Raw genomic sequence first — 24,535 nt, 5'->3', positions numbered from 1 at the left:
AAGACATAATGCAGTCAAAACCCTTATACACCATACAGAGACTGCAATTGACTTCAAGGAGAGATACTAGGTACCTATATACGTATGGCAGAATGGCAGATTAGTCCATCAAGATATGAGATGTCCATCACAAACGCACACGTAGGACACCCTAACAATAAGCTGAGATAGTGCAGGTTTACAACCGTCTCGGAGACAATGCTTTCAGAGTGGCTGGGACATATTCAAGCCAACGGTGTCCCTTTGGCGCTAAGATATTATGATGTCAGGCATAGTTTACTTGGAGATGTCTTGTGGTTGGCTGATTGAGAATGGTAAGGCTTAGTAATATTTTGAGGTTGTAGGTAGCTCAAATCTTAGGGTTCCATCTATTACTCTAATAGTTAGGTAATGTCTGTTTCTTTTTAAATTTGAAACTTGAGAGGATATCATTTCAACGGCCAAAATAGATGCACTTTGCGAATGATTAAAATTGTAAAGGCCCATATGTCTGCCTGTATCAAAAGAGGTAGATAGGTAGGTACGACCCGCATTTTGTGAATTCCAATAACTATATATTACTTTACTGCACTCTTCTGAAGTCTTACTTGTAATAGCTTTAAACATGTTTTGCTTCAAACTAGTAACAAGATTGACCACACCTACTTCGAAATTAAGTTGACATAAAAAGCAAGAATTTTCCAAACAACGCAAGTTCCCCGGGAAGGATCTCTATTTATTTATATTTTCATCCACACTCAGTCGGATATCCATCCTTTCGTCCCACTAGAATAATATCCGTTCTCAATATTGACTATCGTCTTGTTTTCTTTGAGTCCAAGATCGGCAATGCGACGTTTTAAGTTCAAAGATTCTGTTCGTGCAATAAGTTTTTCACAAGTTACAAAAACTTATAGCTTTCGATAAATTTGCTTGTACAAAGGATTTAATGGTATTTTTTGTCATGTTATTACAGTGCTTACGGATTTTTTTAAACCAAAAAAATATCTTATGTAGGTATTTCTGTATGTTTAAAAAAAAATCAATTTATATATCTTTTCACAAAAAAATAAGACATAATTAAGGAAAGTAGCACAGGTCATATTAAGTATGTATTTTTCATCGCTCTTAAATTGTTACGTTTAAAATAACCTCAAAGCCAAACAAAAATATTAAACTAAATAATGGATACTCTATAACTATTCCTAAACTCCATAATGACTTATAAAAACAAGGACATTCATTAGTGACCCCAGTAATCACTATTTCCTTGCAAAGGAGACACATTCAAGCAAAAACTAAGCAAGGAGTCTCGAGTGACTCAAAGACAGTAAAAAACGATTTGCAAAACATTTGTTTTAGGGTTGTCGAAGTTAGTAAGTTAGGGAGTATTTTTGGGGGTCAGTTTTATCATTAAGTAAGTATAAGATGTTGTTTGTAAGGAGTACACGGCTATAAGTGAGCGTAAGTGAAGATGTATGTGCGTAAGAAATGCTTAACAGGGTCCAATCATGGATGGGTGACCGTCTTGTCATGACGAGTTCCTCCGTCTTACAGAAGGACGTTCAATTGAATTGGTTGTCGGAGTTTCTGACTGTGACTATTCGTAAAGTCTGACACAGATGTTCAAATCTTAGCGACGTGCATAAAGTAGAAAGTCAATGCTAATCATTTACTTACATACATATGTACGGTGTTGAATTTAGTGTAGTAAGAGTAAATCTAGCAAAAAATGGAATTTCTTGCCCCATTTTATTCGACTTTTGGAATAGATATTATACATATTATTTGTTCTTTATCTTTTTATTTGAATGTATCAACCCTACCGTATGATATTAAATTCTAACTAGTAGCAGTGCGCTGCTAACAAGGTATCGTTATACGGTGAACTAGAGAAAGTGTCAGAGTGCACCAAGAAACTCTTTTCATTAAAAATGTTTTAAATAACATTAGTAAGGCTACTAATTTACTTTTGTGTTTTTTTTTTTTAGTAGGTGGTAATTTTATTCAGGATTTTCATTTTTATATACTTACTTATATTCTGAGTCTGTATATATTGAAACTTTTATTAAGTTCGAAAAGTTTATCAAAGATCATTGTTGTATTGGGCAATCGTTTTTGAGACTTAAACTTGAAAAGAGTTCTCAAACAATAGGCACGAACCAAGTTCCCAAAATTGACCAATACACAAAACTGTTGGGTAGTAATAAATTACAAAAACATTATAATCTTCAAAATACTTCATCACCATCTTCCGAGCCTTTTCGCAACTATGTTGGGGTCGGCTTCCAGTCTAACCGGATTCGGCTGTGTACCTGTGTTTTACAAGGAGCGATTGCCTATTTGACCTCCTAATCCCACAGAAACCTTAAAACCTATAAGTACTAAAACAGTCACCAGAAAAACCAAAATTTAATCTCGTACCAAAGAAATCAGGCGTTTACCATTCGTTACCGCCTTGTCGACCCAAGTGACACCGGCCTCCAATAAACTCCCGAACAACTACGAAATTGAAAAAGAAATCTCTTGGCATGCAAATATCGGGAACACAGGGAACAAAATTGCTAAATTCTGACCAGTTCTTCTTTGGAAATTTTCCTATAAATTAAAAGACCTTGGAGTAGTGAAATATGACTTCAATAAGGTGTTTTTTTGGTAGTGGATGACTTGTTTAAGAAGCGTTGATTGAGTGGTTTTGACTGTTTTAATTTAAAATGGGTTTCCTCCGAGCCTTTTTCCCAAACTATGTTGGGGTCGGCTTCCAGTCTGACCGGATTCAGCTGAGTACCAGTGCTTCACAAGAAGCGACTACCTACCTGACCTCCTCAATCCAGTTACCCGGACAACCCGATACCATACCCGGTTTATAGATAGGATACTATTCGATATGGTTAACCTTAACTGACATCCCACAATACAGGGGATTCTACTGTGGGGATCTAGGATCTCAAACATTGAAAAAAATTGACACATAAATTATTATTTTTTTCATTTTTCGCTCATAAATGTTATGACGGCTTATTAAGTTTTTAAAGTTAATATGTGTTAACAAATTTTTGTAAGGTTTTTAAATAGGTAAAACTTAGAGAAAGTAGAGTCAGAACATGGGTTAAATAAAAAAATATGGCCAACATTCCTACATTTTACTAATTCAATGCTCAAAATCATTTGTTAACCATGTCCTAGAAACCTAAAAACGAATCCTCGTTTTGGCAAAGCACTAATGTATGGCATTCATTATAAAGTTTTATTTTCGGAAGCCAAAAACTGTACTTTTAAGCAAGGATTTTCAAGTGAATTTTCGAATAAGTTATTGTGTATTTTTTGTTACTTTGCAGCTTTTTTTTATTAAAATCACCAATCAAGTTTTGAAAAGAATAATTAATCCTAGTAGGTATAAGAGTAAAAAATAAACTCCAGACTTTTTTAAAATATCAGTCGTAAAACTTTCAGCTAGGTAGGTAATTACTAGAAAATTGAGCTTTGTATTACCCAAAATACTTATTACCAGAAATCTATCTATGCCACGTAAGTTTGTAAGCGAAACCCAGTATACTAAATAGAGGTACATTTCTTTCAAGTCACCACACCCATTTTATACTATTTCTGTTACTACGACATGTAAGCCAGGGTGATCGATCGCCCGCCGTACCACACGGGTTGATTCCGATTTCCGTACTCTATTATAATTTTAATGTGGCCCTACTATAATATGTTGACCTAATGTCATGTACTCATGTCTTGAAAAAGGTCGGACGGTCCGTTGGTCGGATGTCGGATGTTCGGTTCGTCGGATGTAATATTTTTGGTTTTGAATGGAGGTGCTAAATTGGACTGAATTATGTATGAAATATGAGGGGTTTATATTTTTTTATGATCGCATACAAATATTATTTGATATTTTGAGTGCGTAAAATATATTTTTGTGATATCTCAAAATGATCACACAGCAATTTTAAAATACAATATCTTCTGTCTTAATTTTATTTCGTTTATATTAAAAAAAAAAAAACTAAATTGAGATTTGTAGCATATTTCACTTAAATTACGCCATGTATTTGCTGTTTCAAATAATTTAAAAAAATGAAATAATTACTTATAGCCTACCTTTTTATTAAGAAATTACCCGTTAATCAATTTCAGTATCTTACAACAAAAAAAACTAAACCCTATTAGCTACACAGAAAATTAAAATTTACGTAAAAAAAGCACCCCGTACGAAACTGCAACACCATCTATTCAGAAGCCGCACCCATCACTTTAACTGAGTGACCCATATCTAGAAGACGTTTCTAATCTATTCTTAGTCGGATTACCGTAGCTAAGCCAGCCCTATACGGCTTGTTGCCGATAAGCCGCCTATCTGTCACTAAGATTGGATAAAAAGACGTTTAAACTAACCTTGGGTTAATTGGTTGATCTGTTTCTGGGTGATTCGTTTTGGGGTTAAGTAGGGGGTAATGTACTGCGAGTAACTAAATTTTCACATGTAATTTATCTAAAACCGATCTAGTAAATAGATTTTTGCTCATAATTTATCTAAGCCGATGTAGATTCTTACCGTCGTACCACAAAAACTTTTAAACGTCTGTTGAACACTTGTCTAAAAATGGCAAATTATGGCGTTTAAATAAGGTCCGTTTTGCAGCGAAACATTTTTTAGGCAAATGTTCACCAGACGTTTAAGTTTTTGTACTAAGGCTGATTTAGATTAAACATTCGAACTCATATTATACACACGGAGTATTATACATGCCGGAGCCACAAGATACAAGCTGCGCTTAGTTTATGGCTCAACGACAATGTTAGCTATGTAAGGTTACTTTTGTCAATAAACATTATTTTATTTTTTATATTTGCCAAAATTACATAATTTGTCTGTACAATATTAATACAATTTAAAGAGATTATAAGATTTGTCTAGTCTACTTTTTGTCCAGCCACGCGAAAGTTTAAAGTATTATAATATTTTTAAGTGTTGTTAAAAATAGAGAATATTTTTAGCAAGTAGAGAACCATATTACAGAACATAAAGGTGGCCCAATATTTTTCTAAATACAAAACTATCATACCAGTAGCATTTCTCAAACTAAATATCAAGCACAATAAAAACAAAGTTGGTCGTGCTCACAAGTCACAGTTGAACATTGACATCTGACGGATGGGTTGTCAGCAACCGTTCGACTCAGCGGTCAACCGATTGTAGAACGAACATTTATCTCGGTAGCGGTAGAAAGAGTTTTTAGAAATACTTTGTGTAGTTTCTTTTAGTTTTTAGTTTCGTAGTACTGCATATAATTTCACTGTTTATTGTTTGCACTTATTTATATCAATATTATACTCAAGTGGACCAAAGTCGTAGATAAGTTCCAGACGTATAATAATATAACTCGTGTTGTTTCTGAACTACGTATTTATCAGTTGTTTTGATACATAAAGACATTTTAAGAACGTTAAACTTCAATATAAATGCAATCTCGTTTAAAAATGTATGTTGAACAAAAGATAAAATAAATATTATAAGTTTGTAAAAAACTGAACACAACAATTTATATCCTATTTCTTGATATTTAATGTGAACATTTCTCGCGTCTCTAATCACGCAATAAAACTCATTTTCTTTCTTTCTATAGTTCCTTCTCACACCTAGTCAAAGTCAAAAAGCCATTCCATATAGTAGGTAATCCACTCACCGTAAACATCGATACACCCAATCTGCCACTTCATACTAGGCTGCGTGTTGATCTGACACATGTAGCAGCCACGGTCCTCAGCCCTCAGCGGTCTAATCCTCAACTGCCAAGTCCTGGGCGCGTCCATGTGGACGGAGTACCTCGCGCTTAGGACTGCTCGGTCGTGCATTGTGAGGACTGTCTGGTCTTCTGCTCGAAGCCAGCCTACCTGAGGAAGAAGGGGTATGGTTAGAACGTTTTGAATTGAATTTAGAATGGATAGATATTTTTATTTCTTTTGGAGTTCAAATTCAGAATTTTATGTATATTATTAACTGGCTGCCAGACTCTCGTCCGCGTCTTGAGGAGACTGCTTGCCTCACATAGATATAAAGTTGCCTACATGGTATATTGATCAAAAAGTTATAGAATATTACTGAATATTGGCAAGTTTCATCAAATTCTTTTAGCGTGACCCTTTGACGTTAAAAGACTAAATGGATTTTAAGAAGCATTCATAATATTCGTTTCAATATTTTTTTATCGACATCACAAAAAAAAACAAAGTTTTCGTTGATAGGGCGTGTATATTTTCACAAAAAAGTTAAGGTGTCCTTTTTCTTAAATAACACTACGTATGAACCAATGCCTTAAATTGTTAATGATATTAGTAGTATTGCTCCATTCATATGTGTTTAGAATTGACGTTTGTAACCAAAATAACACTACACCATGTAGTTTTAGTGACCAAAATAAAATGTAGTGTTCAAAAATAACTTGAAAGAGTGACGTGTATTAATAGTACAATGTTTATTTTAGGAAATTGGTGTAGGTACTATTGTTTCTTATTCGAGACATAGTAACAAATAAGTGAACATTAGTCACGTTTTCACGATGATCTATGAGGTATTAAATAATGTCTGCTTGGAAATATTAACAAATAGCATTTTCAATTAGCAAATCATGTTAACGATCATTGTTTTTTAGGCATCGTTCAGACCAAACGTATTGTCGGCCGCTGACTGTGAGCGCGCGTTACGCAGTTTATTGCTTTTCCATATATATTGAAATTGTCGTTCACACCGAACCGACTATACGCTATTACGTCGTCTGTTGTCGCTGACTCTCAGTGGCCGATTATTTTACTACGCGACTATGCACGGCTGACGCGGATTGGCTACGCGGACGCAGTTGCCGAATAGCGCCGCTCCGCCGCGCCCGCACCGCCGCGCGCCTCGGCCGCAATACACTCGAGAAACAAACTTCAATGAGGACAGACGTGACACGTGACACCTCGCGACGTTCGACACCGAAAACTTTATTGCAGAAGTACATTCTAGAGAATGTATTTGGAATGCGAATTCAGAAGAATTTAGTGATAGAAACTTACGAAGATGCGCTTGGGATGACATAGCATCTGTTATGTATGAAGATTGGGGGGTTCAAATACTGAGCTCTTTTATGTGTAGAATAGTCAGCCGCTCAGCGTACGCATCTAGTGTGAACCTACACGAGCCTATTCTTTTGTTCACACATGTAGCGCATCGTACGCTATAGCTTATTGTCGGCTTGGTGAGTACGGGTACTGCAGATTGAGTCGACGTTCACACTGGGGCAGACAGTGAGTATACTCACAGTCAGCGGCGGACAATACGTTTGGTGTGAACAATCCCTTATCTATCCAAACTTGTTATGTTTTATTCGATATTATACTTAAAACACTATTGCTTTGTATAATAACGACGAAAGAGAACTGTGATTAATTTATATATCTTAAACGCCACAATAAGTTACCAGGATATCAAACAAGCATACTCAATTTGATCACACCTTCAACTAGGTATAATGTATTAACTGTGGATTAAAATAACCGATCCATCCGTTGTTTTACGATAACAGATTGCATTTTGACATAACTTCATATAAATTAAGCCAAGTAATCTGTAATCAATAAATAATGGATGAATCGTTTATGGTAATCCTCAGTCAGTAACCAACATTAACCTAAATCAATTCAATTCTAAAAGAGTTTTATTTTCACCAGATTGAATTTGAAATCGCATTCTCTTAAGATTTTCTCGGAATTTTCTAGAAAAGGATTACTTGGCTATTGTCTGCAGTCATTTAACGAGCGTGTGCTTATCACAAACGTGCAGGTGCCAAGTAATTCTAGAAGGTACTTTATCTAACAAATTGTTCTCAAGTAATGGTCGAGAAATATCCCCAATTAGTAGTAGATATGTTGGTCATTCTTCTACTTTATTGAATGAAACAGTTAGGTACCTTTACTTGGTCGTATTTTTTTTTTATTTAGAGTGTCAGGAAGAGTGTACTTATATAATTCTTGTAATGTGGGTTATTATGTTTGTTAATTTTTCATGCTTAAGCCATTCAGTAGATAACCTACTCAATTTAAAAAAAAATGCGTCACAAATACTTCAAATAGAAGTCTAAAATACTTCAAATAGTACTTCAAGTGTAGACAGGTAGCAATGCATTAGTCAAAAAAGTCATTATTAATACACAAATAAATAAATCTCAGGGAAAACATATTGATTTTAGTCTAGCTAATATATCCCCACTGTTTAGTAAAGGTTCACACATAGAAAAGATACACACACAAAAAAAGCAGATTACATACAGCAATATAATCAAACAAGTTAAAAATAAAAAAGAACCAAAAAACTAAAACAATACCATTCAAAAAATCAGTTCAAAGATTCCATATCGCTGATGAGGATTTTCTTTCTAGGTCAGGGACCCAGTTAAGTCTTCGACCCTTCGTATCCCTTTGTGTTCGGCCCTTATCTCTCATTCCGATACTTTTCTGGCCTGTCAAAATCTTCCGGCGGATCACTAAAGAGGTTGGATATCGTAAATATTGTATTGACGCCCTTGAATCATGGGTAATCTTTTCTAGAGGATGTTGTTTGCTAGTCAGGTTTTTGATGGGTTTTTAAATGTTGAAATGTATGATACATTAGATATACCTAAGTGTCATATACTAGACTAAATAATGTTTGTTACATATTTCCTACTAGTTGATTGACCCGTGTCCCTAAGAATTACTTCGTGTGCTTCAATAAAAATGTAGCCTACCTCGTTAAGTGGGCTATCCAATACTAAAATAATTATTCATATCGAACTAGTAGTTTCGGAGATTACTGTGTTAAAGAAACAAACAAATTCTTCTCTTCTTCTCAGTCGGGCACTCTTGACAGAGTGGTCGTGGCTGTTGATGGGCAGGGTTGCGGCGCACTATCGTCGGGAGCCTTTAGGGCCGCTGCACGTCGCACGATGCCCCTCCATTTTTGCCGGTTTTCGGCATCGCGAACACATTGTACCGCAGTCGCTTCTGTTGTAGCTTTAATGAGGTCGATCCAGCGGGTTGGAGATCGACCCCTCAGTCTTGTGCCTTCTATACGGCCTTGCACTACAAGCCTCTCCATTGAGTTCTCATTTCGAGAAATGTGCCCAAAGAACTTCAAAATTCGCAACTGTACTATCGACGACAACCTGTCACGAATGCGAAGCTCCTTGAGGATGGAGTTATTGGTGCGGAATGCTGTCCAGGGTATTTTTAATAATCGTCTCCAGCACCACATCTCCAGGGCATCGATTTTCTGGCGGTCCTGCTTTCTCAAAGACCAAGTTTCAGCTCCGTAAAGAAAGATCGGAAAAACTAGACATTTCATCAGCCGAACCTTTGTGGTCTTTGTGATTCTCCTGTCGTTCCAAATCTTCCCAAGCCGCTCCACTGCAGATCTAGTGATGGTGCATCTACGCTTGATCTCTTCTTCGCAACCTCCAGCATTTGTGATAGTGTGTTAAAGAAACAAACAAATTATTCAGATTTAAAAATGTGTTGGCTTTTATCTCCATTTCGATAACCAAAACATCATAATAATTAGGTACCTCAGTCACGGTATGTTTATCTTAAGCGTACACAGTACACATTCATGATTACAAAATATAAACGGTGACTGATTGAACTTTTGATCTTTATTTATTTTGGACAAATAGTAATTTACTTCATCAATTTTGTATCTGATGTTTGACATAATTTCGTAATAAATAACATAATATACTGAATCCATTGACAATGCCTGAAATACCAATCGTAATCATTAATCCCTTAATAATATTATAATCAAAATATTAAATACAAAATACAAATACAAAATATTATAATCAAAATATATATTGATTATATTATAATCAAAATATTGTTCTTAAAAAAACATTTAAACTTCCAAGCAAAAAATACAAGACACAAAACAATAGAATAAAAATCACGACGAATTCTAAAAGAAAGCAAACAGGCAAAGGCAACAAAGAATGCTACAGCATTCAGCCACCGTGTGTACCGATATTAAAATTCACGACGTGAAAAGGTGCAGCACTATTCCTCCATTGTTATTCTAGGCATCTAACCAGAAACAACTCTTAATGAAGGATAATCGGTAAATTTTTGACTCTAATTGCCACAGACAATGTTGTTGCTAGTGCGCCCGTTTTTTCTGCAGTCGCGGGCATTTTGAAATAGGAATTTGTGTTTTTGTTAGAAATAGTTTGAACTAAGATTTGTTGGCATTCAATGGGTTATTGTTTCAATGTTTGCCGTACTTGATGTAATGGTCGTGTAAGATTCAAATTTAAATTATTATTTTTTATATTCCAGAATAGCTCATTCGGTATTAAAAATAAAATCATTTCCACCAGCAAAAAGGTTTATAGAGCGTGAATCTCCGTTTTCAGTGTCATGCACAATTTAATAAAGAGCAATTTTCGACCTTTTTCATCGTAATTAATTTATTCATTAACTCTTTATACTATCATCACAGGACACTCAATGTATTCATTAATCTTTAAAACTATGTTTATATAAACATACATTATTGAAGCTTTTTAAACTATGGAGAAAATATCCAAAGAATTCCTCACTTCATTGCGACACATCTCGGTAATTGTTCTAGAAACTTTCACGCAAAAATAGCCTTAAAGCTGGCAAAAGTTTCTTAGAAAAATACCATTAAAAGTTTGGCGAAAAAAAAGCGAATATTAACAGGTTAAATATGGATTGATGTTAATTTTATAGTCTGTACAAGTTAGCTTGTACTCGTTATTGGCGATATATCAAGCTAAGTGCGAAAGTTGGGAGCATGTTACCAACTGGCTTACAAGTGGCTTAAAGCATATCTGGTAGGTGTTACTCGCGGCCATGTTGGCTTGTTACTGTAACAAGTTGTGTGTTACTAAATAGACTAAATTATATGAGGGAAGTGTTCAAAGTTACTGCAGTTATGTGCATGTCTCAGCTGTGGCTTTTTAGGAACCAGTAATTTACTGCGGGTGGCTCAGTTTTGCTAGTTTGTGGACCTTCACGTTATTTGTGTGAAGGATGACATGCATTTTCTGTTGCAGAATTGTTCATTTGTTAAGAGCCACCGTTAAAACCATATCAAAAGGATATAAACTCTTTTGCAAAAAAAGCGGGCACCTACACGAAATGTTGGTTTTAAGGACTTCACGTGTATTTCAAAGGGTTTTAATGACTTTAGTATCTTACTAGCATCAAAAGGGTTAGCCAATCATGCGTAAGAGTGTATTCTAAATTTGAATTTCGTAGATTTGCTAAGAAACTGGTTAAACATTGTTTTGGACTAATTCCTGGAAGAAAGTTCGTGGGCGTTTTGAAAAGGTTTTGATGTGATTTTCAGAAAACTGGTAATACAGTTTTAATTAATGATTAATGTTCCTTCCTGATACATCAAAACATTTTTGAAAAACTATGCGTATTTGATAAAATTTTCACCTGCTTTAAATGGTCTATGCTGATGATTGATGGCAATGTTAAGAGTTTCGGTATTTTTGTGTAAACCGTTGTATTGTTTAGATATTGTACCCACGCCATTTAAAATATCCCTTTCTCATAAATAAACACAATTTAGAGGAGTATCAATACTTTGGGCTGCGACGAAACCAATTTAAAGTTAGCAGTGCCGTTCACAATTCGGCTCCTATCAGACTTTGCCTATTCCCAACTATGTTGGAATCGGCTTGCAGTCTTACTAGATGCAGCTCGGTACCAGTGTTTTATGAGGAGCGACTGTCTATCTGACCTCCTCAATCCGGTTACCCTGACACCCAATACCCCTTGGTCCAGTCTTACTGGTTATCAGACTTTCTGCCATATGACTACCCGTAACGACTACCAAAGATGTTCAAATTACAGTTGCTCTTAACTCAATTAAACTAAGTAAGTAGTTTTATTTAACAAAACTTCTCCGCTACATATATTTTCTATACAGGCAAGATTTTTACCAAAACACCCCACATACAAAATGAACCATACAGTCTCAAGTCAACCCACAGCCCCGACCGAGATATGACACAAAGGCATTATCAAGGTTACCCTCCCGATATAGCACCTATTGTTTTTGTTCCGATATAGATAAATAGCCCACAGATGGGATACAGCGATATGAGATACAATGCACCGGTTAGTAGTATATATGTACCTACGTAGGTTTATGGTACTGTCAACAAGTAAATTCCATTAAATTAATGAGGTGTTTTTTTCTCTACGTAACCACCTCTCTAATTGTTTACATGCAATAAAACCTTTGAAAATAGAACTATTTACTCAAATTACAAAATGCACTATAAATGCAAAAATGTTCAGCGACTTCTGTAATTCTTTGATGTTCAAGTTATTCTGTTTTGTGGTCATAACAGTTACTTATGGAAGATGTTGATTATCTTACTAAATTCAGTTGTGTTGCTAACCGTATCTACAAAACTTGTTTGTATTCGTGAAGAAAAACATTGCATAATACTAAAGGTTCCATTCGTTCCTTCAAACCACGCTAAACTCGCGTGGTCGTATAGGGAATGTCTTTATCAAATATACCTCTGAGCCCTGTAGGAGTATAGAAGTAGATCACTTGAATGAAGTTCTTAATATAACATAATATTTTCGCTAAAAAGGTCAAAAAACCTACAAACCAAACCTACGGATCACCAACACAAATTAGCGATATTTTGATGCCTTATTTGTCATGATTCTTTAAGGAAATCAGTTGTCAACACTTATTGTATTGATATTAAAACCAGATTGGGTACTTAAGGCACCCAAAGATAGACTAATAATTGTAGAATGTACAATTTTATGGTACAGTATAGACTGTAAATTCTATAGTGATTAAAGTGATTGAAATTCCTCTATCTAATATGACCATGAACTCGTAACATTGAATCGATTTCATAGCCTTTTAATGTACAATACCCTTTGACATTATATTATTGATCATATATATCACCTTTTATCAATAACCAACGGTTTTCCCGCGGTTTCGCCCGTTTCTCGGGGAAATTTCTTGCTGTACCTGAATAAAATATATCCACCACGTTACTCGGAAATAGTGTAAATTTTCAACAGTGAAAGAATTTTTCAAATCAGTTCCGTAGTTTCGGGGCATCAGGGTACAGACAACCAACATATTTCTTATTTGTTAAGGCATGATTCCGAACGACGCAGCAAGCAGCAGTGTTGCCGCAGCAGTGCTGCCGCGACACTACTGGTCCCCGTACAATTTCTATTGGCTTATATGAGATTACATTCCGAGCTAGGCAGCAATGTCGCGGCAGCAATGTAGCGGCAGCACTGCTGCGCGTCAGTGTCGCCCTGCCGCCGCGACAGACCAGTAGTGACGCGTTTGCCGCCGCAGCAAGAGTACCTACTTGAATGTTGACACGTAAATTGACAACAAAAGGATGAATTTCTCTGACTCAGACTTCTTCCTCTTGCAACAGTATAAATAAAAGTTGGTCATCAATCGACATCTTGTCAACTCTAAGTAAACTAACGAATACACAACAACGAATCACCACGAACAGAGCGACACTGCCGCGTGGCTCGGAATCAGCGCGACAGGCAGCACTGCTGCGCAGCACTGCTGCGGCAACACAGCTGCGGCAACACTGCTGCGTGCAGCGTCGATCGGAATCATACCTTATTAGCACTTAGCACATATGAATATGATATCCACGTGTCATAATACCTCACGCACATACAAACCATAATTTTAAAATTAAAATCCATTAAGTACAAAGATTACAGTTTCAGTTAACTTAATGGCGTATATCGTGATGTGCCCGCGTTAACCTAACGTGTTTAGAATACCATCTAACTTTAATCATTAAGCTGTATGGTTATAGAACTTACGGTTTTCAATATTAGGGTTAACGGTAACGGGTTTGGTTTGAAGTGGCTAATTTATAGTTTGTGGCCTTGATGGAAAATGAAGTTAAACTATGTTGCTTTTAGAATGTAAGTAGCTATTTATATCCTTGACCCCAAATTGTGAGTATTTACTTTTTGGCTCGTTATACCTACGCATATTTCTAGAAAATCATTTATTGTTTTCTCATTGCAGGTACGGTCGCGAAAAGCTGTTTCGAATTCTTGGTGAGATTATGCCCTTTTAGGTAATATTACGTGCCTTATTCGCAGTAATATATTTGTAGTGTCCACAAACCGGGCTGCGGGTTGTTCGAAAGAGATACCGCGGCCCTGGTACATAAAAGGCCTATGACGGAACACGACGGTTTTTAGTCAGTAAGAGTCTGACACTCCCTCACCGCTGCTAACCCACAGCGGGAGGGGTCATTTGATGATTTTTGACGTCGGAAAAAAAAAAAAGTGTCCACAAACCACTCATATTACTTTAAAGTACCTGTTATAAAGTATGGCTTATTTTATCCGGTAATAGCATAGCTTTCGAAAAGTTGCAGTTTCTTTTGTACATCGGTTCTGTAGTTTGGTTATTAGCTTACTTTGTGTTTGGCAAGGTTTGTGACGGCACATCCTAGTACTGCTTCTCTCCCCAAGAAGAACGTGTGGTTACCGATAGGACGCTCAAACTCAGGCTCTTCTGAAAACTTCTTTGTCGTCATTTGAGAATCTGAAACAAATAATAAATGACAATAAGAAAAAACATAGGTACTGTACGTAAAGGTCGGGCGGGAAGGATATTTTTTCAAGCCTCATGTAGTTTTTAAATGTTTGATATTTGTTATTTTATTTACTACATTAAATTCATGTAAAAAGATGCAGTGAGAAAAAACATACAAAAACAGAACAAACAGAAAAACTTTTGATTTTCTTCGTGCAAAGTTTTCAGTAACAAAATTGATTAATTTTACAATTATTTAGCACTAAAAATAACTACATAAAAAACCTTTAGTTACTTTAAAAGTATTACATTAATATAATAGGCACGTACGTATCAGCCAGCAGTAATTATAAAGGGAAAAATGCAACGATTGATTTATTCATTCGTCTCACGCAAACGATTATAACATAATTAGTTCAACCAGGTGTTTCCAATCCACGTTAGTTTCATGCCATACCATTCATATAAATTAACTGATCTAATGTGATATACCTATATTGTGTAAACTAGGAGATTATTATTAGGTTGATATTTTTGTCCAGGAGTTTAAGACTCTGCTTTAAAATTTTAATGATGTGAGGTTCAGTTATTTGTTTCCTTATGCCTCTTATTTCATTACTAAACTCTATAGAATTTTTCCTGCACAAAGTTTTTGGCCCGTTATCGTTCCTGTTATCGCATACGATAATAGATAGAATCTTAAATAGCAAACAAGATAAAGTGGCATTCCAAAATCAGCATTTTTTCTGGAGTTTCTTTCAAACACGACCACTTTGCACTTCCCACTTCGAGAGCACGTAACACATAATCTTATTTTCCTTTTTCCTATCATCGGAAGCAACAGGCCATTAAACACTGAACTAATAAAGTTGCCAACAAAAAAAAAAAAACTAGTTAACACTTCAAAACTCGCTATCAGGTCTCCGAGACCCAATCAACGTGAATTTTTTATTCTTTTTCAAAGTTCCAACACAGAGCGGACGTCATTCGATCGAGAAGGTGTAAATTGTACCAAAGGCTGTTTGCAACACGTTTTTATTTTAGCAACGTGAGATTTTTGAGTTGTTCCGCCAGAATAGCAAAAAATGTGCAAAGATAATTTAGTCAACAGTGAAGATAGAATAACGGAATTATTTAGGACCAATTTAAAATTTATCACAAAAACTCATTACTTTTCAGAATTCAGCTGATAGTGTGTATATTAATCACATGAAAGGCTTTTTCTTGCACTGTGATCTGGTTTTTCCGTAATGGAATTATTCGTGTTGGTACACATCGTGGGCTCTAGGTAATATGACATGCAAGTGATCATTATCTGTCTAGCCTTTTTCCCAGCTATGTTGGGGTCGGCTTCCCGTCTAATCGCATGCAGCTAAGTACCAGTGATTTACATAAGCTATACCTACCGAAGTACCTACTGCCTATCTGACTTCCTCAACCCAGCTACCTGGGCAACCCAATAGCCCTATAAGCCTGGCTAGAGACTAAGCCTAAGACTTTCTGGCATCTCACTAGCTTCTGACAAAGTTCCTTAATAATAGTACGAGGTGATAATTGACTGTCTCAAACTGGATTCACAGCACGCAGTACCTATATATTCCCAAAATTCTAACCCTAACTTACAGTTATGAATGAATCATCCTGTATACAATTCTACCACTTCCAGCCTCATTACAATTCCACAAATACAGCCGGTTAACAGTTCAGTATTTTGACAGCCTCTCAGAGTACTCTCATTTACATAGATCACTGTAAAGTTTGAGTCTGTACCTTCTGAGTTCCGTTTAGTTCTTATGAGTACTTGGAACTTAGTAGAGGCACGTGGATGGTATAAGTCTGTGAGGTTAAGCTATGTTTGACAAGGCCAGCATTTTTTTAATATGTATACATATTTATATTCCTGAATTATTATGCGATACATTAAATTGATAATGTGGAAGGTTACCTTACTTGGTCAAGCTTATTTATCGATTTATTGAAGAAATGAACTCGGTATGACTTGCAATTTATGTGGTAGATTTTTTTATATAAAACAAGTGATATCAAGGCTTCATTTTATTGCACGAATAGTGGATGACAATAATGCCTGGTCATCTTTTCAATCAATAGTGTAAGTTTCTCAAAATAGACCAAATCAAAGTTTTCACTCAAAAATAACTTTAAAAATTAATTTCTTAAAAGCTTTCGTCATTTACTTTTAAGTTTCTTCGCAGTCAATATCATTGTCAACCTGTGAAGCATCGAAACATTCAATAATTAACTCTTTAAACCCTTCAATCAATATACAACCTTATTAACTAAAAGATAGGGTTGGAATTCGATTATCGATAACCTATCTTTGATGAAGCGACTTAGTACCAAAACTCTCTTTGTTATTGCTAACCTAGTTTTGAAAGTTCGATATTATTCACAGGTAGTTAGCAAATGAACGGTCTGTTTTTGTAGGTTTTTTTTTGTAATCCAATGATTGGAAATCGAATGGAATTTAGAACATTTCTAATGAAACAGTCATCGGTTGTCGTTCGGTTCATCTAGCTGTGTTAGGACATGTTAGTAGCAGATGTGGTGTGTGTTATCATAAACAAGTCATAACATTAGAACGTAAGAACCATCCATCCTCCATCCTCCGAGCCTTTTTCCCAACTATGTTGGGGTCGGCTTCCAGTCTAACCGGATTCAGCTGAGTACCAGTGCTTTACAAGAAGCGACTGCCTATCTGACCTCCTCAACCCAGTTACCCGGGCAACCCGATACCCCTTGGTTAGACTGATGTCAGACTTACTGGCTTCTGACTACCCGTAGCGACTGCCAAGGATGTTCAATGACAGCCGGGACCTACAGTTTAACGTGCCATCCGAATCACAGTTATTAGTGTCTAAGATATACTTAGAAAGACGTAAGAACATACTGTTAATTAAATAAAAGTCGGCTGACAGTTGGCCCGATGGTAGGTATTCTATTTAAAAATATCTTGATTCTAATCTAAACAGTTGGTTTGATATAGGCTAGGTAACTGATCGCTATTACGTGCGCACTCCTATATATGTCCTTCTTCTCCTGTACTTATGAAGCGCCCGATCGTTTGTCGGCCGACTAAAAAGTTTGCAATGTGCGGGCAATTTAAAACGGATTTTCATATTTTTTTCTAAAAACCATACTAATCATAAAATTATTTACCCACAAAGATCACACAACAGTCCCCTTTGAGAATTATGTTACCACAATCAGACATCCAAATACATTTATATTTCACCCGTTTTTTTTCACCTATTAAAAAATTCAGGCACAAAACATTCCGCAATTGTGTTCAGTTAAATAAATAATAACGGTGTTCTTTCCCTTAGTTTATTATTCTCTTGGGTATCGCGTCCATTTTGTTTAACATAGACCCTTGGTCAACCCTTTACAGTCAGATTAGAGGCTTAACTTTAAAAACGGTGATAATGGACGATTTTTGCTGGAAAAACAGGGGCCCGATTCTCCTAAGTTAATAATGTCAAAATCGAATAGAAATCGAATCGCAATATGATCGCAAAGCAGTTTTAACCATATCAGGCATTCTGCTACTAATATAAGACCAATCGTATTCCAACGACATTCGATTGGTCTGCTATTTTGGTGATTTTGGTCTATACGGTAGTTTGTTCTACAATCATATTGCAATAGATAATCATTTGCAGACAAAATGATTCATTATTGAATGACAGAAAAGGATAAAAACGTTTATTTCAAAGAAAAAATAGCGGAATGCCACATACGTTTCAATCGTAATCGAGTCGGGATTGGATCGCAGTCGAACGTGAATCGTATGTTGCTTAAGTAAAATTAGGGGAATCGGGCCCCAGGTAAACGTTTACAGTTAAAAGGTTAGGAGTTTATGGTGACATGGAGGTTTATGATAGGTTGTCGGTTTTATTTGGCACAACAAAGGTAGATACGTATGGTATAAAATAATGTTTACATAGGGTTATTGACTATTTTATTACAACCTTGTTATGAGATACCACATTACCATTTAATAAGGTCTTCCAGGTAAATTCAAACCATTCCTTCAAATAATTCAGATTTTTTCTAGTAAACTTATTAACTGTAGGACTACTTAGCTTTAAACAGTTACCTTAGGCAATTCTGACTTTTCTACCACAGTCTTAATGACAAATTACTTGTCAATTATTATCAGTTTTAAACCAAACACCCTCACACTCACGTTATTACAATAAATCACTATTTTATCACAAAACTTTTTACTACCAAAAAACACAAACAACAAACAAAAAAAAACTTTTCTCAACCAAATGTAGTTGACACACATAACCAAATGATAGAACAATTTACGATACTCGAACATAGGCGTTTATAAATGTGACCGATATAGAAAAAAGCTCTAAAAAGAACAATAAAACGCCGTATATAAAAGTACGTAAAACGGGCAAGGCCGTTGTGACGGCTTCGAGGCAGTTCGCACCTGTCACCAAATGCTAATGCATGGGGTTTCACACAAAAACGCCATGCTTCTTTTTAGGGAGATTGTAGGTTGGAAAATAGGTGATTTTTTTTTTTTTGGTTGGGTGCTATGGCGACTAAGGTTGTTTGTACATTGTTAACGCTATTTTCATTATCATCATCTTCATCTTCTTTTTGAGGCTAGAATGCCTATATTATATTAAAAAAAAACAGGACAAAATCAAAGGTTACCCATCACTAAGAGAAGCTTAATTAGTTCTAGTCTCAATCTCATAAAACTTTAATATGTAGTACCAAAAGCTATGATGGTAGGTATGTGCACATAAAGGTATCCTAAGATTGCATTACTACATTTTTCTTAAGTAGAACTTATTCACATCTGCTACTTAAATAGACGAGGAGAACAAGTCAACTCTTTGACAATATTAAGCATAATTTTAAGGCCTTCCAGCATCCAAATATTTACATAACATGTTTATACCTATAGAACCCGAAAACCACACACATTTCACCCAAACCGCCAGCATTAATTTCTAAGGACCTGCACACATGTTAACAAAGGTAGCTAAAACAATAAAGCGATTAAGGAAAACACGTAAAAGCACATATTTATAAGGCTTTCACGTTCTGATAAAGCAATAAGTATCATTGCTTGTCACTTGCAGTATTACTAGCTTCGGTTCTAGCTTCTACCTGCGATTTCACCCGCGTCTCAAGAGAATTGCATCGCGCACAGAGATAAAAAGTAGCCTGTATTATAGTTAATTTAATATTTAAGCTATATTACTACCAAGTTTTATCAACATCCATCCAGTAGTTTTTGCGTGAAAGAGAAACATACGTCCATACAAACATCTATCCGTACATAGAAACTTAAGATTTTTTAATATTAGAAAGATATAAGTGGGATTGAAATGACTCCAATAAACATAGAACTCTCGGTATGGTGACCGACCTTAAAATAATATAATATGGTATAATAGTAGTTATAATCCTGATAAGGTTATAACTTTTCATATTATGTAAAAGGAATGGACAGTTTTAGATATGACTATGAAGATACATTGAAATCACTGAAGGTCAGAATATACACACTTTTTTGTTTGTGTGAATCCTACCAGCATTTGAGTGAATTTCTATCACTTAAATTGCTATCACAACATACATATTAGCATAGTACGTTTTCAGTAAAGTTAACTACGTTAGTTAACGTTCATTGATCTTTACATCTGCAGTAAAAGGTGCGCATCCACTGGTACGGTAAACAACAGATTTCGGTGTGCTTTGAACAAATTCCTGCGGAACCAGTAATTGTGTTTAAGCAATGCTAAACGCTGCAGCTTTTGTGTGGCAGTCGATGCGTGCCTTAAAGTATTGCTTTGCTGTTCGGTTAAAGCAATTTTGTAATGTTGTTTGTTCTTTTGAGTACAAACAAATGACTGACGAAAGGAAATACTTGTAGGGCCTTATTAATAAATACGGATTAAACACCAGGAAAAACAAAAGAATAACTATACATTGTTATAGTTTTTAAACTTGGAATACCTTGACCTACTCCTCGTTTATTAATATGGGGTAAAAATATTTAGTACATTCTTTGCAAAAGGGGCATCACCTATTTAGATAGCATTTGGTTTGTAGATTCTGAACCTTTTTCCGCTGTAGAACAAGTTCGATATATATAAAGATATAAGTAAATCCATGGAAAGCATATAGTTGATTTATAACATCACAGGTACCTACACCTGTAACAACACGCGGGTAATGGGTACCTACATATAATAGCTCACATTGAACGAATGAGAGCCTGTCTATACGCCATAAGATATAGATAGTTACTTACATTAGTCGAAAATTTAATACAAAACTAACTTCCCAGTTGTTTTCCTAAAATTAACAACAAATTCAAAAGCTCGGTCAATCTAAACGTTCACCAACTACAGTTACATTTCGCAATGGTTAGCGCGATTTATTCCGGCGTACTATTTGCTAGTTCGATTCCGTCAGGCGTTTTACCGCCTAACTGCGAACCAGCGTGCACTGTTGATAGGTACCCACGCTTACATTTATTGGGTAAACACTGGCTGAAGTGGAATAATATTTTTTTGTACGCTCCCCCGTAAATGGGTAAATATTTGAAAATCTTGGTGTCCGTTTTGTTTATGCTTTTTCTTGTTTTGTGGTGTGCGTTTTGCGTTTTGAAATTTTCGTGGTAAATGTTGGTACCCCCTAGTTGACCACTTCATAGTTCATTCAGTATGCATTACTACGTTTCGAAGGGCATATCAAACTGTAGGTCCCGGCTGTCATTGAATATCTTTGGTAGTCGTTACGGGTAGTCAGAAGATAGTTAGTCTGACAACCAGACCAGACTTACCAAGGGGTATTTGGGTTGCCCAGGTAACTGGGTTCAGGAGGTCAGATAGGCTGTGGTACTCAGTTGCATCCGGTTAGACTGGAAGTGGACCCCAACGTATGTAGTTGGAAAAAGGTACTAGAGATGGTAGGTACTGGGTATGCATTAAACGTAACGTACTCTTAACTTAATCTAAAATCGAACCAACATTCAAACGATTGTCATTTAAGAAAGAATTTTGCTCTTAAAAACGTTTAGATACTTTACGAGGACTTCATTCAGTACTCAAATAAAAGTACGCTATAAGAATGAATTTTTATAGAACACTTTACTAATATTAAATGACTATCCGTTGCTCCAATAATCATAACCATTTTCATAAAATCAAGGAATTTATACGGTACTTATAACGCTTGCGGTTTATCTACTAATTAAGATTCACTAAGTTATAAGTAGGTTGGTAAGTGGTGCTTAGCTAAGTTAATAAGATATGAATTTTAACTGCCTGCCCAAAAGCTTGGCGGTAATGAATAAGTTTAGTTTACGTTACATTGCTTTAAGCCGCGGTTTTCACTATGGGATATATATATTATAATATATATCACATCCTGAGACGTAATATTTTATCGCTCATCATACATTTTGAAAAAATATTTATAGTTTGGGATGTAACATAAAGTTTTGCATATTGTTAAATGAATGTCGAACGATAAAATATTATATTATTATCTCTGGATATATTATATTATATCCTATAGTGAAAAGCCGGCTTTAAGCCGCGGTTTTGCTCGTGCCGGCTGTATTACTTGGCTGGGAGTATGTTACTATTTAGGTAAGAGGAAATGTTATTTCTTAGTTAAAATATACGGAACTAACGTCTTGCTTTACTTTAACACGTATTGTGTAATGAAAATAGGTATTTAACTATTTTTGAGATAGTGTGCGATATATTATTTGGATTCATATCTATGTATCGTGTATATAATATTATGTACGTGAGTTTATTAGTTTATTTATTTGGTAGTTTCACAAAAAAAAATCGTATATTACGAAATTCATCTGGACAATGATCTTGTTACAAGAAAATAGTGTGTGATATGTATAACTTAGTGACTAAGACGTGACGTTAAGCCAGTAATTAACAAATATGCAAATTGAACTTAATAATATTAGGTTACATGCAAGGGAATATAACAAATGTTTAAAAATATTAGTATTGATAATATTTTACATCATCTGCTCAAAATTACTTTTATTAATAACTGTTCGTACTTCGGTAATGAATTTTAATTTCCGTATTCCTCATCATCATCATCATCAGCCTATAGCAGTCCACTGCTGGACATAGGCCTCTCCAAGTGTCTCCTATAGCAGCCGAAAATCGATCTCAGTGGCGTGCACTTGGAGAGGCCGTATTCCTCATAAAGAAATAATTAATTCAAACCCTTACCTTTTAAAGCCATAGTCGGTAAAAGCGCCAGTGCGTGCAGCATCGACCAGAAATACGTCTTTTCGTTCTTCATTCCGTTTTCACAAAATCTTCACGAAATATCATCCAAAACAGTACATTTTACACTAGCAGTCACTTGTTTGTTCTTCATTTAAATGTTCATTTAATTCGCGTCACGGTTCATTTAATTCTGGTCGTTGTTCATTTAATTTTTGAGAATATGTGGACATGTGTGATGTTCTTGACTTTTTTTTATTTGCTTTAGAATCTGATGCTTTTATTTCGGTATTGTGAGTTTATTAACTTTTATGGGTATAATAAATCAAAACTGTTTTATTTTAGTTAAGTTTTATTACATTACAGAAAAAATGTTATATGACAGAAAAAAACCATTATTTTTATAATTTTTTCATTGTTTTACAAGTACTAGTAACAATGTAGGAATATTTCAATTGATGAATAAAACAAAGGACTTGTATTTAGACAATATAATAATCCATTTCTAGAACGAAGGTTGTTTACCCAGAGGATACGAGTTTTCCTCAATTAGTAGGCTTAGAACAATAAATCTTTTGTATCATAATTTAGGGCATTTCTCAGAAAACCTTCGAATATATTACCAGGAAAACTATTCAAATATTTATTTAACAATATTGTTCAACCCTTATCGAGTTTAAAGACAAACTCTAGACTAAGTCAGAACTACTAACAATGAATCCCCCAGTACCCCAAAAAGTTAGATTGCGTTTGAACCCACAAGTAACTTAATCTGAAAATAGGACCGGTCCCCGACTGTAGATGTAGCAGATGTTCCACTAAAGCAATGAACTTTACATCTTTGTTAGCGAGAAAATCACACAGGATTTTCATGAAAATAAAAAAAAAACACGTTAATTTTTAACTATTACTCACACTAACGTTACAAATAAAAATAAAAAATCCACTGTTCACTTGACACTCAAAAAACAAAACAGTTGCAACAAACAAAAATATTCGATCAAAAAATCCGGCACAACTTATTCCCACGGACTTCGGATCGAGCTACGAAAACGAACCCAAACGCGACCGACCCGCTCCGGATCTCGTAGCAAACTGGAGCGTAGCGCGTAGCACACAGCTACGGCGTAGTCTACGTCATGAAAAGGTTATCGTTCAAGCCCTTATACATTGCGCCTTTTGCCTCAATAGGAATGGGAATGTGTCATGTCTGTTTCGTTTCACTCAAAGTATGTTTAGATTTCTTGCGTGGATTTGAATGGGTTGCAGTAAAAGTGTCTATGTACAAAGGAATGACGAATAAGGTTCTGCAATTTTGTTGTTTTATGGCTGTCGTTGAAGTTTAAAAGACTTATTTTTGTAAGGTTGTAATCAGTAGGTGGGGAATATTAGTAGGTTGTGGTAACTGGAAGTTGTTAACGTTAATCGAGGTGATAAATTGTTATAGGACTAATTTGAGGAAAGAATATGCAGTAGATCATATTTAAAATTTTTGAATACATTTTTAATTATTAATGATGATGATGATGTCCTCCTAGCCGATTATCGGCTACGACGGCTGTTCTCACGTAAGGAGATTAGCCAACTACGCAGGACATATTGTGCACGAGCATTTGCGCAGACACAGGTGCACTCACTATTCCTTAACTCTCATAGCCCG

General features: G+C 35.5%; 1 protein-coding gene across 1 annotated transcript in view; it reads right to left on the bottom strand.

Annotated features, from left to right (window-relative positions):
- The window catches only part of LOC124637159 (limbic system-associated membrane protein-like), a 51,544-nt gene extending 28,368 nt beyond the window's left edge, over window positions 1-23,176 (bottom strand). The window contains exons 1-3 of the mRNA XM_047173512.1: window positions 22,879-23,176; window positions 14,490-14,617; window positions 5,673-5,880 (exon numbers count right to left, since the gene is read on the bottom strand). Of these exons, the coding sequence (XP_047029468.1) occupies window positions 5,673-5,880; window positions 14,490-14,617; window positions 22,879-22,951 (409 nt within the window). The 5' untranslated portion in view covers window positions 22,952-23,176. The remainder of the gene's footprint in view (window positions 1-5,672; window positions 5,881-14,489; window positions 14,618-22,878) is intronic.
- Window positions 23,177-24,535: the final 1,359 nt, after the last annotated feature.

This window comes from Helicoverpa zea, chromosome 15 (genome assembly GCF_022581195.2).
Source record: "Helicoverpa zea isolate HzStark_Cry1AcR chromosome 15, ilHelZeax1.1, whole genome shotgun sequence".
Classification (NCBI taxonomy): domain Eukaryota; kingdom Metazoa; phylum Arthropoda; class Insecta; order Lepidoptera; family Noctuidae; genus Helicoverpa; species Helicoverpa zea.
The sequence above is the reverse complement of the archived record's forward strand: the minus strand, read 5'-3'. Positions and strand labels throughout refer to the sequence as shown.